The following is a 15743-nucleotide window of genomic DNA, read 5'->3' as shown; positions in this document are numbered from 1 at the left end:
TCATCAGGTCCAGGGCTTTTGTTCACCTTTACTGAATTAAAAGCCTTTTCAACATCCTGAAGATCAATGTTGAAATGCTGAGTATCCATAAGGTTAAGACTCAATTCCTGAATTTCTTTGCTAAAATCAAAATGATCAAAACGACAATAAAAACTATTTACTACATTTGCAAATTCAAAGTCAGAATTAAAACCATCCAACATAACATAAGTGCTGCTGTTTGAATTATTAAGGCCTGCTATACTTTTCATACTCGCCCAGGCTGAACCAGAATTATTTGCAGCCATATTGTCTTCCAGTTTTACTTTATAATCTTGTTTGGCTTTCAAAATTTCAATCTTCAGCTCTTTTGTAGCCAAATACAAATCAGAGGCTGCTCCCTGTTTAAAGGCAAGTGTTTTCCTTTGTAAGCAGGACTTCACAGATTTAGTAACCCAGGGTTTGTTATTAGAATATATTTTAACACGCTTACTGGGAATTATCATGTCTCTGCAAAAAGCAATATATGAACATGTTACATCCACCAGTGAATCCAAATCATTACCACAGGACTGTTTAAAAATGTCCCAATCAGTACAACTGTAAAATTCCTGCAAACAGGACACAGATTCTTCAGACCATATTCTTATGTCCTTGATCTTTGCTTTCTCTCTCTTTAAAACAGTCTTTTATATGGGCAGTAAATGAATGCAATTATGGTCAGCAGAGCCCAATGAAGGAAGCGGGAGAGATTTATAAGCATCCTTCACTGACCCATAACAGAGATCTAAAGTCTTACCCCGTCTGGTTGGACAGGAGACATATTGCTAAAAAGTTTTAAGTGTCTGTTTGAGAGAAACATGGTTAAAATCGCCAAGAACAAAGTTAGGTGCATCTGGTGAGATCGACTGCAATCTCTGTACTACATCAAAAATAGTAGCCTACTAGAGGCAGAGACAGAATCCGCCTTTGGATGAATGTACACAGTTGTTATAAAAAGTTGAGGGAACTCACAGGGTAAATAGAAAGGAAATTGCAGGCAAACAACAAATATAAAAAAAGCCCCAGCGCGACGAAATAAGAAAAATCCATTTTTGCCAACTAAATCTAGGAGCACTTATTCATATTGTGAAAAGGTTCAATATTGTCTTCACTACATTATAATTTTCTGATATACTGAATTTGGGATTTTCCTTAGTAGTCAGTTATAATCATCAAAATTAAAAGAAATAAACATTTGAAATATCAGTCTGTGTGTAATGAATGAATATAATATACAAGTTTTACTTTTTGAATGGAATTAGTGAAATAAATCAACTTTTTGATGATATTCTAATTATATGACCAGCACCTGTATATGTATATATATATATATATATATATATATATATATATATATATTAGTAACAATAGTTGTGCTAGTCCTGCAACACAAAAACTTATTGTAAATACCTTGAATTGAGCATTTTAATTAATCCAAACAAATACCTTTAAAATAATTGGATCTAAAAAAGAGGAATTAAAAACCAACAGGTGGCTCCTTTAAGAGACCTATAAAACAAACTTTTATGAAAACAACCATCTTCATAAATGTTCATGAGAAAACACTTGATCATTCTTATTACATAATTCATTCACACATCATTCATCAATTTTGTGGACTGAGTCGCCAAGCCAATCACCACAAGCGGGGTTCTGGAACACAACAACAAAATAAAACTTTTTTTCACACCACGTAGTCTACTACCTTTTTTATATTTTCTCATTACCTCAATAAAAAAACTCATACATTAAGATACTTCATGCCCACATTTAATTAAATGAAAATGACCTAACGACACAACTTACTCTAAACATGTGCAGCATAAAACAACTTGACTTCAATGTCTTTGCTTAAACAGAAACAGCTCTCGTGACTACAATACATTCATCAAAATAGTCACTATTAAAACAGGGTTGAGCACAAATTACCTGATATTAGCGCACACTTGTTTGTAGCATCAATAAATGAATGAGATCAGAAACACTAAACTACTGTGCGTCTATTTAAATAGCACGTACAGACGTAAACCTTACACTACCCCACGGATTTATGCAAGGGTAGTCCCGAATTCATACATCTTCCCGTTACACATAGAAAAAGCCAGAGGGAGCTAATCAGTCCTCCATAAAATCAGGAGAAGGAGAAGGAGAGGGCTATTCAAATAAAGCAACGAGACACAATACTGAAATCTGCTGCAAAGTGAAAGAATTCAATTGGAAAATAATTTAATTTCTATTGGCATAGAATCTTTAACTTTGCAGAACATACTTAACAGTTCTTACATAGGAAATAAAGCTCTTGTTTCCTTTTTGAAAGCAATAAACTTATATAAAAAAATATAGAAAGGTAGGATGGGGTTTTTTTTTTTTTTTAAACTTCTGATATCAATGCCTCACACTCCATCCCAGTAGGTGGCGGAATATGCACCAAAGTTGGTTTGCCAACCGCCATTAAACGTCAAAGAAGAAGAAGAAGAAGAAGAAGAAGAAGAAGAAGAAGGACACACAAGATTAAATGGTACACTTTATAAAATGGGTAAACATGATACAGGAAGGTGTGAATTTTGTGGGCAAGAAGAATCAGTGGAACATGTTATTTTGTATTGTCAGAAATACGAAACTGAAAGACAGATTTTAAAGGAAAATTTAGAAAAAATAAAAGTGCGATTTAAATTGAGAGATATATTACAAAATAACTCGGGGAATGAATGCTATAGTTTTATGTTTCAGTACCTTAAAATAACAAATTTGTGGGAGAGAATATAAAAAATAAAAGTTAAATAAATAAATAAAAAATAAAATAAAAACGGGAAGGTATTCATTTTGATCCACACTCCATACCAGTTGGTGGCGGAAATACACCATTTTGTTGTTTGTCAACCGCCAATAAATTTCAAGAAGAAGAAGAAATAGAAACAGAAATCTGCTGCGTCACCCCAGTAGTTCGACGTTCATGGGTTCTCTGAGCTTTTAATACCGAACGCTAATCTGTTGCCTTATATACGGACCAGAGTCATTGAGTAGCGGTAGGCAACACTCACAAGCTGTCCGATGAAGAAAGAAAATTGTCTGTAGCCTCCATCGTCTCTGAATTTCTTTCAATGATAAAAACTAGGTCTTTTAAAGACGTCGTTCACATCGTCGAGAAAAATCGTAATTCTCAGTTGGTGAAACGTCTAGAATCTAGTTTTCTTTGTTACTGTGGTTTATGTTTATTTATCACACTTGCCAAACTGGGTGGGGCTCTGGACGACAAACAGCGGAGATCGAGCGAAACGAAATAAATAAAGTCATCTCATCGATCAGCTTTATTAAAGTCAGATTCTGCTCATCTCTACAAGAACACGAAGAACATGCTCTTTATATTTTTGTTAGTAATGCACGGTAAGTTTTAGAGCTGTTTTGGTTTCGATTTAAAGACATTACGTTTTACTGATATGGCAAGCCGTTTTAACTTCCTATTATGCTTTTACACTTTTTGAATTATAGTCAGTGTGTATGTTTGGGCATAAAACGATCTACAAAGTTACAAATCTCAAAGTCCACTCCAAAGGGAGATATTTCGTTTTTAAAAAAACTCCTTTTTCAAGAACTACAATGTTGTTTTCCTGTATTTGTGACGTCACAAAAATAAATCCCCCCCCCTACAGAAATTTGAATGGTTGGCGGGTGGGGAGAAGCTTTTGTTGAGCTCTGCACGTTTCAAAATCGAAAACCAGTGTGGGTGATTTTATATCACTGTATTTCTGATGGAAACCAGCTGTTTTCAGAAAATTTTTCGATGTTGTTTTCATTTCATCTTGCATGTAATGTCTGATAAAGCAGGGTTTGTGAGCGGAGCTCTGTTGTGTACAGCGTTACCGGGGAAACCTCGCTCTCTGCTCCAACAGCGCCTCCTGCTGGCAGAGAATTAATTTGCATATATGCGGCCACAAAGTCTGGGACTATGGTATAAATAAATTAAACTGTATAACAGTTTCACTGCAATTCATGTTATAATGTTAGAATTAAAGAACAATAAACATAATACATATTACTGTTGTACTTATCTGTACATAGTAAATGCAGTTATTTTTAAGCTGTTGTTGACATCCAATCTAAAACGTGATTTAGCCAAAAAAAAACAATAACATTACCACTTTAATATGTCTTGCAATATCCGTGCGTACAAAGGTTCTGCACGATCCTCTTGTTTGCTGAAGTTATGTTGTATCAGTAAAACGGTTTGTTTGTTTTCCAGGAGTGTCTGGTGCAGAGAAAGATGAAACGTCCGTGTCCGTGACAGAGGGGGATGCTGTTACTCTACAAACTGGTCTTTCTAAAGTACTGAACGATGATACCATACTATGGATGTTTGGACCTAAAGACTCTCTCATATGTCAAATAAGAAGAAAGGATGAATTGACTCCAATTTTTTTCACTGATGATGTGGGATTCAGAGGCAGATTGCTGGTGGATCAAAACACTGGTTCTCTCACCATCAGAAACACCAGAAAAAGACACTCAGGACAATATAAATTAACCATCTCTAGTGAAAAGACTACGACCAAAATATTTAATGTTACTGTATTTGGTAAGTCTGTCTTTGTAACAATGATCCAGTTTAAGATGTTAATAATTTAGTCATCCTAAACTGAATTATGTTTTTTTTTTTTTCATGTTTCACACTCTTCATATTTACCCAGGGTTAGTAATAATTTGGTTGCTTGGTTTGGATTATTTCAAACCATACGACACTTGTCTGTTTGTAACAAGCATTTATTAAATGAGAGTTTCCAGATTTTGCACCACACTAGCAGGTCTTCATAATGTGACTAACCTTCTTTCAAAATTTAAATTGTGAAATGTTGTGAAACACTTATTATCATTCTGCTCATTTTCCAGTTGTGGTTGGTGAGACAGATGGAATGAAGTCAGTATCATTATCAGTCTTGCTGGGAGATCATGTCACTCTACCTGCTCATTCTGAAGCACACAAAGATGCTCTGATGCTGTGGAGGTTTGGCGATAAAGGCATCCTCCTGGCTAAAATTGACATTGAGACCAATGAGACCTCATTAAACGATGCTGATGAGGGCTTCAGAGATCGGCTCCAGGTGGATCAGACCGGATCTCTGACCATCAAGAACACCAGAACCACAGACTCTGGACTTTATGAACTACAGATCAAAGGCAGTGAGGGTTCACAGCGATTCCTGGTTTCTGTCAGTGGTAAGTAACTCTTTTAAATTTAATGCTTTAATGCTAATAGTATTATTTTATTTTTTTAATTATTTCAGATCATCACATTGTGTGTGTGTGTCTTTTTATACCTGTCCCAGATCCAGGTCTTTCTTCAGGTGGTATAGCAGGAATTGTTGGTGTTGTTGCTCTTGTTGTGATGCTCCTGACTGGAACCTTTGTGACTTACTATCACCGCAGAATCTCTCATTTAAAAAAGCAAATTGGTAAATATTCTATTTTTGGAACAGGATTTTCATCTCCTTCAAACTTGCTACAACTTTCTTTTACTCATTGGGATGTTCATGCTCTGAAATGAGCATTGGATTAGTGATAGTTGTCATTTTCAGTGCATTTCTAAAAATTCCTATATGCACAGAATTTTATTTTAATCCATCATTCCTGGTCTTCCCAGATAGCACAAGTATGCCTGCAAGATGTCTGTTAAAGATCTCTTGATCTGGAAAGTATCTGCTGTCTATAAACGTCTGACAGACGTCTTTCAAATGTCAGTTTTACATACATCTTAAAGACATCTAATAGACATCTATTTGACATCTAAAAGGAAACGTCCTATAGACGTATTGCAGATGAGCAAACACCCTAAAAAATACGTCTTGCAGATGTAAATGCAGACATCAAATAGACGTCTCAGAGATGTGCTATCAGGGTTCATGCCATCAAAGCCTGACTTTCAAGTATGGCATTCAATAAGTTTGTCTTCATTAAATTTGTCATTAACTTGCACATATACATTGTTTGGCAATTATTAGTCTGTGTTTTATGTATTTGTTATTTGTACTAAAATAAATATTCATTTCCTCACATCATGTTCTTTCAAACTTATATGCTGCTCTTTTCCATACAACATTTCATACTGATCACTCTAAAAGGAAAAGTATCATAAATGCACTGTTATGTTGTCCAAACAATTCATGCCATAAATGTCAAGTCTTCTGAAGTCACGTGATAATTTTGTGCAACAAACAGACTACAATTGTTGATTCAGTGCCATTAGCCCCTTTCGCACCGCTTTAGTTCCAGAACTAAAAGTACAGTACTAAAGTACTGGGACAATTTTGCGCGAACTATTTCCCAGTACCATTTAAAGGGTTGCATTCGCACCGACAGTGGGTACTAAGAAGTGACGTAAGCCGGTCGACAGCGACGTCATTTGTGTGCGGCGTTCAACAACGAAAACAAAGAAGAATAACGTTAACAACAGGAGGATGGAGGGCGCTGTGATCGGAGCTGTGTTGTTGTTGTGTCTCGCGGGGTTCACAATAATGGACATGGAATGTCGACGTAACTTATACATCAAGCGATTGAAAGATCGGAAAGGAGTTCAAAATGTTCAAAAGTGCCTGCACTTCAGCGTCCGTCCATCTATCGCTGTTCTCCATTCTTGCGAAATATAAGTTGATGCGATGTTTACACAGTATGTGTTTACACGGCATTTTAAATCATGGCGGGTGAGGGCGTTTTCGTAAGCGTTTAGCCAATCAGCGTACACTTACATCACGATAGTTCCTATGGAACTGTTTTAGACCCTACTCTGAAGTAGGAGCTAAATAGTTCCTCCAAACGGAGTTCCGGGAACTAAAACGGTTCCTAGTTCCCGCGGTGCGAACACGCCAAAAAGTGGGTAGTTCCACAATTAGTTCGGGTACTATGAAAAGGTTCCTGCGGTGCGAAAGGGCCTAATGTTTTTTACATTATTCAGTCAGAAGACTTGGAATATAGCATGAGTCATTTGAACTTTACAGTATGGTTGATATGAATGTACAGTAACTGATATCTTCACCTGAACACTCATGTTTCTATGCGTTTCTGTGACAGTCGAAGAGAAGAAGGAGACAGTGACGGAGGGAGAATCTGTCACTCTACATGCTGGTCTGACTGAAACACAGGGAGATATTACGATACAGTGGTGCTATGAATCTGAAGACAACCTCATTGCTGAAATCAGTAATGGGCACAGAAGGACACTGCCAGGTGCTGATGGGAGATTCAGAAGTAAACTGAAGCTGGATGAGAAGACTGGAGATCTCAATATCAGTAACATCAGGACCATTCACTCTGGACTCTATAAACTCAAGATCAGCAGCAGCACCATTGGAACCAAATACAAGAGATTCATTGTTTCCGTCAATGGTAAGTAATAAGGTCTTTGTGTGTAAAAGACCATGCAGTGAGTTTAGATGTTTGGAAATCAACACATTCTCAAAGTGCTCAAGTTTTATACTTTTAGATTTCAGTTACTTTTCATTGTAAATAGTAGGGCTGGGACAATAAATCGATGCAATCGATTCTGAGATTAGATTTTAACAGCAGATGGCGCGCTAATCTATTTTTTATCCGCACATTCAAATGCTCATGAAAAATGAGATCGACTGCATCGATTTATCATCCCAGCCCTAGTAAGTAGCGCCATGTTATGAATTCACAATGTTAAGAGAATAAAATGTACAAATAAAGTCATAATATTGCATGAATTAATTGGACATATTTTGGGAAATAAATCACAATACCCTATAAAATTATAATTTGAAAATATTTATTTAGGCTGCAGATCTTTAAAACAAAGGCTTAAATGTTAACTTAACTTCACCCTCTGCTCTGTTAGTGGACTGCTTTGTTGTTATTTTCATTGTGACTGTGTCTGAAAGAGTTTATTATGGAAAATTAAATCAAGGGATTATTATTATTATTATCACATATCAAAATATGACTTGAGGTTTCATAAACATTTTATTTTAATTCTTGTACATTTACTGAGACCAGTTATCAAAAAGTAAAAATATACAGACCATGGTTGTAAGATGGTTCTGCTTATACTGGATAATTCCAAAGTTCCTGGTTATGAACATGTCAAAATAGTTTTCAAAAATGTCATCTAACATTGTGATATTGAAATGCAGAAAAAAAATTCATTCAGTCACTTGTTTTTTTTTTTTTCTGAATTTTTCTGTCTCTATGTGCTGCAACATGAAGTGAAGTCAGTGCCAGCGACGGCAGGAGGTTCTGTCATTCTCCAGACTAATGCTGAAATACAAAGTGGTGATCTAATATTGTGGACATTTGGAGCTGAAAATCTTCTCGTTAAAGTTAATTTAGGAATGACTAGTATTAGTGAGAGATTCAGAAACAGACTGGAGCTGGATGATCAGACTGGATCTCTGACGATTAGAGACATCACAGATACAGACTCTGGACATTTTAAACTACAAATTATCAACAGAGAACAGACCACATTCAGGAGATTCAATGTAACGGTCAGTGACCGTGATGGTAAGTAGAACAACATTTATTTTAACTATATATTTATTTATACAACATTTCCGTTCCTTGAATTTGATTGGGCAGGGTTTCAAGAATGTTCTACACTTGTCTGTGCTTGTGCGTTGCTGATTATATCAGGGATGCAAAGCACATTGAAAATGTAGGTTTTTTTTTTTGTTTGTTTGTTTCATTCAAGTTTAAAAAAAAGAAAGAAATTGAAATAGAAAAGTTGGACATGATAGCAAAACAAACCCAAACAGTAACAGTTTATGTTCAGTGACCATGTCTATCATTAATATAATATCATAGTTTTATTGAAATTCAGAATTAATTTTTAATTCCAAAGTTTTAGTAATTTTGTTGTGTGTCCTTGTCATTTTTATTAGTTTTTGGGGTTTTTATGTTTATATAGTGTTTTATATTTTTTTTTTTTCCATTTTATTGTATTTTATTACTTCAACTTAAACTAAATGAATGTTGGAAACATAGGTTTTCTTTATTTCAGTTAATGTTTTTCAAGCAACAAAAATGTTTTTAGTTTTACTTAATAAAAACCCTAATTCTCTGACAATCTTCCCCTCGATGTACCACATCTTTTAAAGTCGACAGAAAGAAGAATAAATTCTCAGTATCCTACACTTTTTAAAGGGATCCCTGGGTATTCAGACTTGTATGGCTTAATATAACGTAAATTATGTCTCTTACTGAAATATGTAGTAGAAAACCCATTAAAGGAACACTCCACTTTTTTTGGAAATGGGCTCATTCTCCAACTCCCCCAGAGTTAATAAGTTGAGTTTTACCGTTTTTGAATCCATTCAGCTGATCTCTGGATCTGGCGATAGCACTTTTAGCATAGCTTAGCATAAATCATTGAATCCGATTAAACCACTAGCATCGCGTTTAAAAATGACCAAAGAGTTTCGATATTTGTCCTATTTAAAACGTGACTCTTCTGTAGTTCTATCGTGTACTAAGACCGGCGGAAAATGAAAAGTTGCGATTTTCTAGGCTGATATGATTAAGAACTATACTCTCATTCCGGCATAATAATCAAGCAACTTTGCTGCCGTACCATGGCGCAGTGATATTACGTAGCGCCTGAAAGTAGTCCCCAGCTAGGTACCTAGTTATAATATAGCTGGGGACTACTTTCAGGCGCTACGTAATATCACTGCGCCATGGTACGGCATCAAAGTTCCTTGATTATTACGCCGGAATAAGAGTATAGTTCCTAGCCAAATCGGCCTAGAAAATCGCAACTTTTCATTTTCCGCCGGTCTTAGTACACAATATAACTACAGAAGAGTCAAGTTTTAAATGGGACAAATATCGAAACTCTTTGGTCATTTGACCGCGATGCTACTGGTCTAATCGGATTCAATGATCTATGCTAAGCTATGCTAAAAGTGCTATCGCCAGACCCGGAGATCGGCTGAATGGATTCCAAAACGGTAAAACTCAACTTATTAACTCTGGGGGAGTTGGAGAATGAGCCCATTTCCAAAAAAAGTGGAAAAAAAGATTTGTTATTTTAAAGTCACATCGTTTTATACATATTTTGAACTATGGGGGGCGCCATTATTCCGATGATGTAAAATGGTTGCACTCCACCCTGATAGCACACGTACATCTAGGAGACGTCTATCTGACGTCTGCATTTACATCTGCTTTTTAGGTTGTTTGCTCATCTGCAATACGTCCATTGGACATCTCCTTTTAGATGTCAAATAGATGTCTATTAGATGTCTTTTAAGATGTTTATGTTTTAGAATGTATGTAAAACTGACATCTGAAAGACGTCTGCCAGACGTTTGTAGAACGCAGATGCTTTCCAGATCAAGAGATCTTTAACAGACATCTTGCAGACGTACATGTGCTATCTGGGCATGAGCTACTAGCACTACCTGTTGCTATTTTTACCACAAGTTGTGGTATTTTATTATTGCCTTCTACAACACAACTCGGAATAGACAACTAGGAAAATAAAATACTGATATGATGACAACAGCTACTGAAAGAGCTTACAGGTGGCGATGGATATAAGTATAGGTTTAAACCAAATGCTGTACCATCGCTTATTTTGTTGCCCTTCGACTGAAAATTACAACCAAAAGCCTCACAATGTGGTATCGTATCAGTATTTTATTTTCTGAGTTGTGTATTCTGAGTTGTTACGGTAAAAAGCGCCAGTAGTTCACCGAGTGCATTTGACGTCATCAACACAGATAATATTGGCGCCCCCCATAGTCCAAAAACGATTTTTTTTTTTTTTTTCAAATAACATACATTTTCATGGGTTTTACTACATATTTAAATAAGAGACATCATTTACATTATATTAAGCTATACATGTCTTAATACCCGGGGATCCCTTTAAGGCTTTCAAGGACAAAAATGTCTGCAGCAGTTCATATTGTCAAAACATTTCATAGAGCCTTCAGAATCCAGATTTTTATCTTTCATTTTCTTTTCTTTTTTTATGATTGTCTCTAGAGGTCGACCGATTCATCGGTTTTGCCGATTATTCGGCACCGATAGCTGATTGCCCCAACTATCGGTTATCGGAAAAAATCCGTGCCGATAGTTTTCCGGTTTTCAACCGTTGCTGGAGTGGCTGAGAAGGGTCCGCTGGCATTATACAGTACGAGAGCGGCCTCTAGAGGCGGAAATCACTGACAGCACGTGTTGTTTATTTTGACACGTGACACTGCGCGCTGCACAGAGCGGGAAACTCCAGACTCGACATTTAAATACAGCCGACAGAAAAGCCTGCCGCGGAACAGAGCGCCATTCACATAGTTTTCTATTAAATTACATTATATTTGTCCCAAATTGTTGTGAATGTACATAATGACTTCACCCTAGGATATAAATTATGTATTGTGCATTTTTCAGCAAAACGTTTGTCTTTCTGTGGCTCTAATAAAAGTCTGTATGCTTCATATAGAGAGCTGTAATACAGATCACGCGTTCTCTTTCCGCTTGCTCTGTTTTTTTTTTTTTTTAAATACCGAACTTCAAACTCATTTATGCCACATTGTTCATTCTTGAAGCAAACTTATATCCGTTTGGTGATTAAATAAATTGTTTTACACCGCCACTTGATTTGAACGCAAAGCGTCTGGTGTGCGTGTGTGTGATACCTCTGAGTTCTCCTAGACGCAGCGCTGCGCTTTTGCCCGGTGTGTGACTAACTTTTATTTTTTTTTTTTTTGGATTAGATAATTATCAAGTGTTAAAAAATAGAAGCAAATAAAGTGTGTGAATACACATACAATATCCATATGCATGTAATTTTAATGCCATGGCCTTGTGTAGGTATTTATAGATGGCCATCTTTAAGCATGACTGTTGAAATTAAATGGTAACACTTAACAATAAGAGTCCAGTCGTAGCATTAATGAAAACTGTAGAAGTATTGTTCCTTGTTAGAGTGTGTTCATTTCAGCATTCACTATTAGCTACTAATAGGCTACATTTTTCAATTTTAAAGTTTCTTCTTTTAACATTAGCAAACTATGAAATAACTTTAATGATCAATATAGTAAATAATATTAATATTTTTAGTCATTTACAAAGTATGGTTCAGTACTGTTGCTGCTTTTAAAAAAAAAAAAAATAGTAAAGCACTAGCTCTCTTTCAGTATCCATTTGGAAAACTATCGGTTGATTAATCGGTATTGGCCAGTGTGGTCCAACCTAGCTATCGCTATCGGTAAAATCCACTATCGGTCGACCTCTAATTGTCTCTGTATTTTCTTTTCCACAGGAAACCAAGTGAATGAATCAGTGACTGAAGTGATGCCGCTGTTGAGTGAAAATGTTCCTAATGGAACGAATGAGCAGGAAGAGACGAGTTCACTTTAATGAGATAAGACACGCCCATCATTGCCCAATCACTGTGACATCAACATTAGACCTCAACATACTGTATCTCTACTTTTCCATGGTGCCACAATGATCCATGGTGCTACAATTACCAAAAAGGTCTTTACACTTTTAAGAGTGCAGCTGTACTACACTCTTAAAAATAGCGACTTAAGACTGCTTTTGTGGTCCAGGGTCACAAATATGATATTTTTAACATAAATCTGAAACAATTTCAGATCATCACATTGACTGACATTTTCAGTGTCTCTCTTCATATGATGCAGGTCTTTCTTGGAGTGTTATAGCAGGAATAGTTGTTGGTATTATTGTTCCTGTTCTGCTGATCCTGACTGCCTTTGTGATTTTACTATCGCCGCAGGATTTATGAATTAAAAAGGCAAATGGGTAAGTATAATATACTTAACCATCTCCTCCAAACTTGCTAGGATTTTCTTTAAACTGTGTACATTGTAGTATTTAATTTGAGTAATTTGTTTTTCCATTTCATTTAAAATCAAACCACTGACTAGGATGTTCATGCTCTGAAGTAAGTTTCGAATTAGTGAGATTTTTGATATTCAGTGAATTTCTATAAATTCTTGTCAGCACAGAATCAGTTTAGTCCATCATTCCTGGACTAAGTGTCTTGCAACTATGGCATTCAATAATTTTTGACCTAATGAAGAGGGAGCAACCGCACACTCACTTAAGCATAGACTATTTATTAACCAATGTTTCGGCTAGTAGCCTTTTTCAAGGTATAAAAAGGCTACTAGCTGAAACGTTGGTTAATAAATAGTCTATGCTTAAGTGAGTGTGCGGTTGTTCCCTCTTCATTAGGTCTTAATTTTTTCCTACAAACTGCACCTCTACAGGTGTGCATTTGCTTTGCCTTACTCAATTCAATAAGTTTTTATTAAATTTGTCACTAACATACACATATACGGTTATGTTTTATGTGTTTGTTATTTGTACTAAAATGAAAAATCATTTCCCCACATCATGCCATTTCAAACGTGTATGCTTTTGTTCACACTACTCTTTTCCATACACATCATACTGAACATAACATTAAATCTCTAAAGTGGTAAAGTATCATAAATATACTGTAATATTGTCCAAGCAATTCATGCCATATACAGTGGGTACGGAAAGTATTCAGACCCCCTTAAATTTTTCACTCTTTGTTATATTGCAGCCATTTGCTAAAATCATTTAAGTTCATTTTTCCTCATTAATGTACACACAGCACCCCATATTGACAGAAAAACACAGAATTGTTGACATTTTGCAGATTTATTAAAAAAGAAAAACTGAAATATCACATGGTCCTAAGTATTCAGACCCTTTGCTGTGACACTCATATATTTAACTCAGGTGCTGTCCATTTCTTCTGATCATCCTTGAGATGGTTCTGCACCTTCATTTGAGTCCAGCTGTGTTTGATTATACTGATTGGACTTGATTAGGAAAGCCACACACCTGTCTATATAAGACCTTACAGCTCACAGTGCATGTCAGAGCAAATGAGAATCATGAGGTCAAAGGAACTGCCTGAAGAGCTCAGAGACAGAATTGTGGCAAGGCACAGATCTGGCCAAGGTTACAAAAAAAATTCTGCTGCACTTAAGGTTCCTAAGAGCACAGTGGCCTGCATAATCCTTAAATGGAAGACATTTGGGACGACCAGAACCCTTCCTAGAGCTGGCTGTCCGGCCAAACTGAGCTATCGGGGGAGAAGAGCCTTGGTGAGAGAGGTAAAGAAGAACCCAAAGATCACTGTGGCTGAGCTCCAGAGATGCAGTCGGGAGATGGGAGAAAGTTGTAGAAAGTCAACCATCACTGCAGCCCTCCACCAGCCCTGCTTTATGGCAGAGTGGCCCGACAGAAGCCTCTTCTCAGTGCAAGACACATGAAAGCCCGCATGGAGTTTGCTAAAAAACACCTGAAGGTCTCCTTGGTCTGATGAGACCAAGATGGAACTTTTTGGCCTTAATTCTAAGCGGTATGTGTGGAGAAAACCAGGCACTGCTCATCACCTGTCCAATACTGTCCCAACAGTGAAGCATGGTGGTGGCAGCATCATGCTGTGGGGGTGTTTTTCAGATGCAGGGACAGGACGACTGGTTGCAATCGAGGGAAAGATGAATGCGGCCAAGTACAGGGATATCCTGGACGAAATCCTTCTCCAGAGTGCTCAGGACCTCAGACTGGGCCGAAGGTTTACAAGACAATGACCCTAAGCACACAGCTAAAATAACGAAGGAGTGGCTTCACAACAACTCCGTGACTGTTCTTGAATGGCCCAGCCAGAGCCCTGACTTAAACCCAATTGAGCATCTCTGGAGAGACCTAAAAATGGCTGTCCACCAACGTTTACCATCCAACCTGACAGAACTGGAGAGGATCTGCAAGGAGGAATGGCAGAGGATCCCCAAATCCAGGTGTGAAAAACTTGTTGCATCTTTCCCAAAAGACTCATGGCTGTATTAGATCAAAGGGTGCTTCTACTAAATACTGAGCAAAGGGTCTGAATACTTAGGACCATGTGATATTTCAGTTTTCTTTTTAATAAATCTGCAAAAATGTCAACAATTCTGTGATTTCTGTCAATATGGGGTGCTGTGTGTACATTAATGAGGAAAAAATGAACTTAAATGATTTTAGCAAATGGCTGCAATATAACAAAGAGTGAAAAATTTAAGGGGGTCTGAATACTTTCCGTACCCACTGTATGTGAAGTCTTCTGAAATCATATCATAATTACAACGGACTGAGATTGTTAATTCAATGCCAATGTTTTGCCAAAAGCATTGACATGCTGTTGCAGGATTTACATTTCTCACTTAGAAGACTTGAAATATAGCATAAGTCATATGGACCTTATAGTGTGATTGTATGAATGTACTGTAACTGAGGTCTCCACCTGAACGCTCATGTTTCTGTGACAGCCGAAGAGAAGAAAAAGACAGTGACAGAGGGAGAATCTATCACTCTATACGCTGCTCTTACTGACACACAGGGAGATGTTACAATAAAGTGGTGCTATGAAATTGATGACAATCTCATTGCTGAAATCAAAAGAGGGACCAGAAGGACACAGGAGGGTGCTGATGGGAGATTCAGGAGCAAACTGAGGCTGGATGAGAAGACTGGAGATCTCACTATCAACAATGTCAGGACCATTTACTCTGGACTCTATAAACTCAAGATCAGCAGCAGAAGCAGAAAAACCAACTACAAGAGATTCATTGTTACCGTCAATGGTAAGTAGTAAGTCCTTGTGTGTAAAAGATCAGGCAGTGAGTTTAGATGATCTGAAATTAACGCATTCTCAAAGTGCTCAA

The 15743-nt window shown here is 36.9% G+C and overlaps 1 protein-coding gene across 3 annotated transcripts; it reads left to right on the top strand.

Annotated features, from left to right (window-relative positions):
- Positions 1-2906: 2906 nt before the first annotated feature.
- LOC131530384 (uncharacterized) lies at positions 2907-15699 on the top strand. 3 transcript variants are annotated; one of them, XR_009268365.1, is made up of 9 exons: positions 2907-3405; positions 4262-4594; positions 4906-5232; positions 5343-5468; positions 7081-7395; positions 8236-8532; positions 12296-12513; positions 12681-12801; positions 15348-15699. XR_009268365.1 is itself a non-coding variant. In XM_058760632.1 (7 exons), exons 1-7 carry the CDS (start codon positions 3375-3377, stop codon positions 12391-12393), a joined length of 1527 nt encoding a protein of 508 aa, XP_058616615.1. In that variant the 5' UTR covers positions 2907-3374; the 3' UTR covers positions 12394-13154. The 3 variants fall into 3 exon arrangements, 1 of the variants encoding a protein (XP_058616615.1); XR_009268366.1 differs by lacking the exon at positions 15348-15699 and adding an exon at positions 12927-13154; XM_058760632.1 differs by lacking the exon at positions 15348-15699 and having other exon boundaries at positions 12296-13154.
- Positions 15700-15743: the final 44 nt, after the last annotated feature.

Source organism: Onychostoma macrolepis, chromosome 22 (genome assembly GCF_012432095.1).
Source record: "Onychostoma macrolepis isolate SWU-2019 chromosome 22, ASM1243209v1, whole genome shotgun sequence".
NCBI lineage: Eukaryota > Metazoa > Chordata > Actinopteri > Cypriniformes > Cyprinidae > Onychostoma > Onychostoma macrolepis.
Note: the sequence above shows the minus strand (reverse complement) of the source record. Positions and strands in the feature narration are given on the sequence as shown.

Bases quoted from the DNA above. Each gene is read 5' to 3' on its own strand.
- LOC131530384 (XM_058760632.1), top strand. From the start codon at position 3,375: ATGCTCTTTATATTTTTGTTAGTAATGCACG. The intron at 4,595-4,905 runs GTAAGTCTGTCT...CTCATTTTCCAG, and splicing joins ATTTAATGTTACTGTATTTG to TTGTGGTTGGTGAGACAGAT. The intron at 5,233-5,342 runs GTAAGTAACTCT...TACCTGTCCCAG, and splicing joins ATTCCTGGTTTCTGTCAGTG to ATCCAGGTCTTTCTTCAGGT.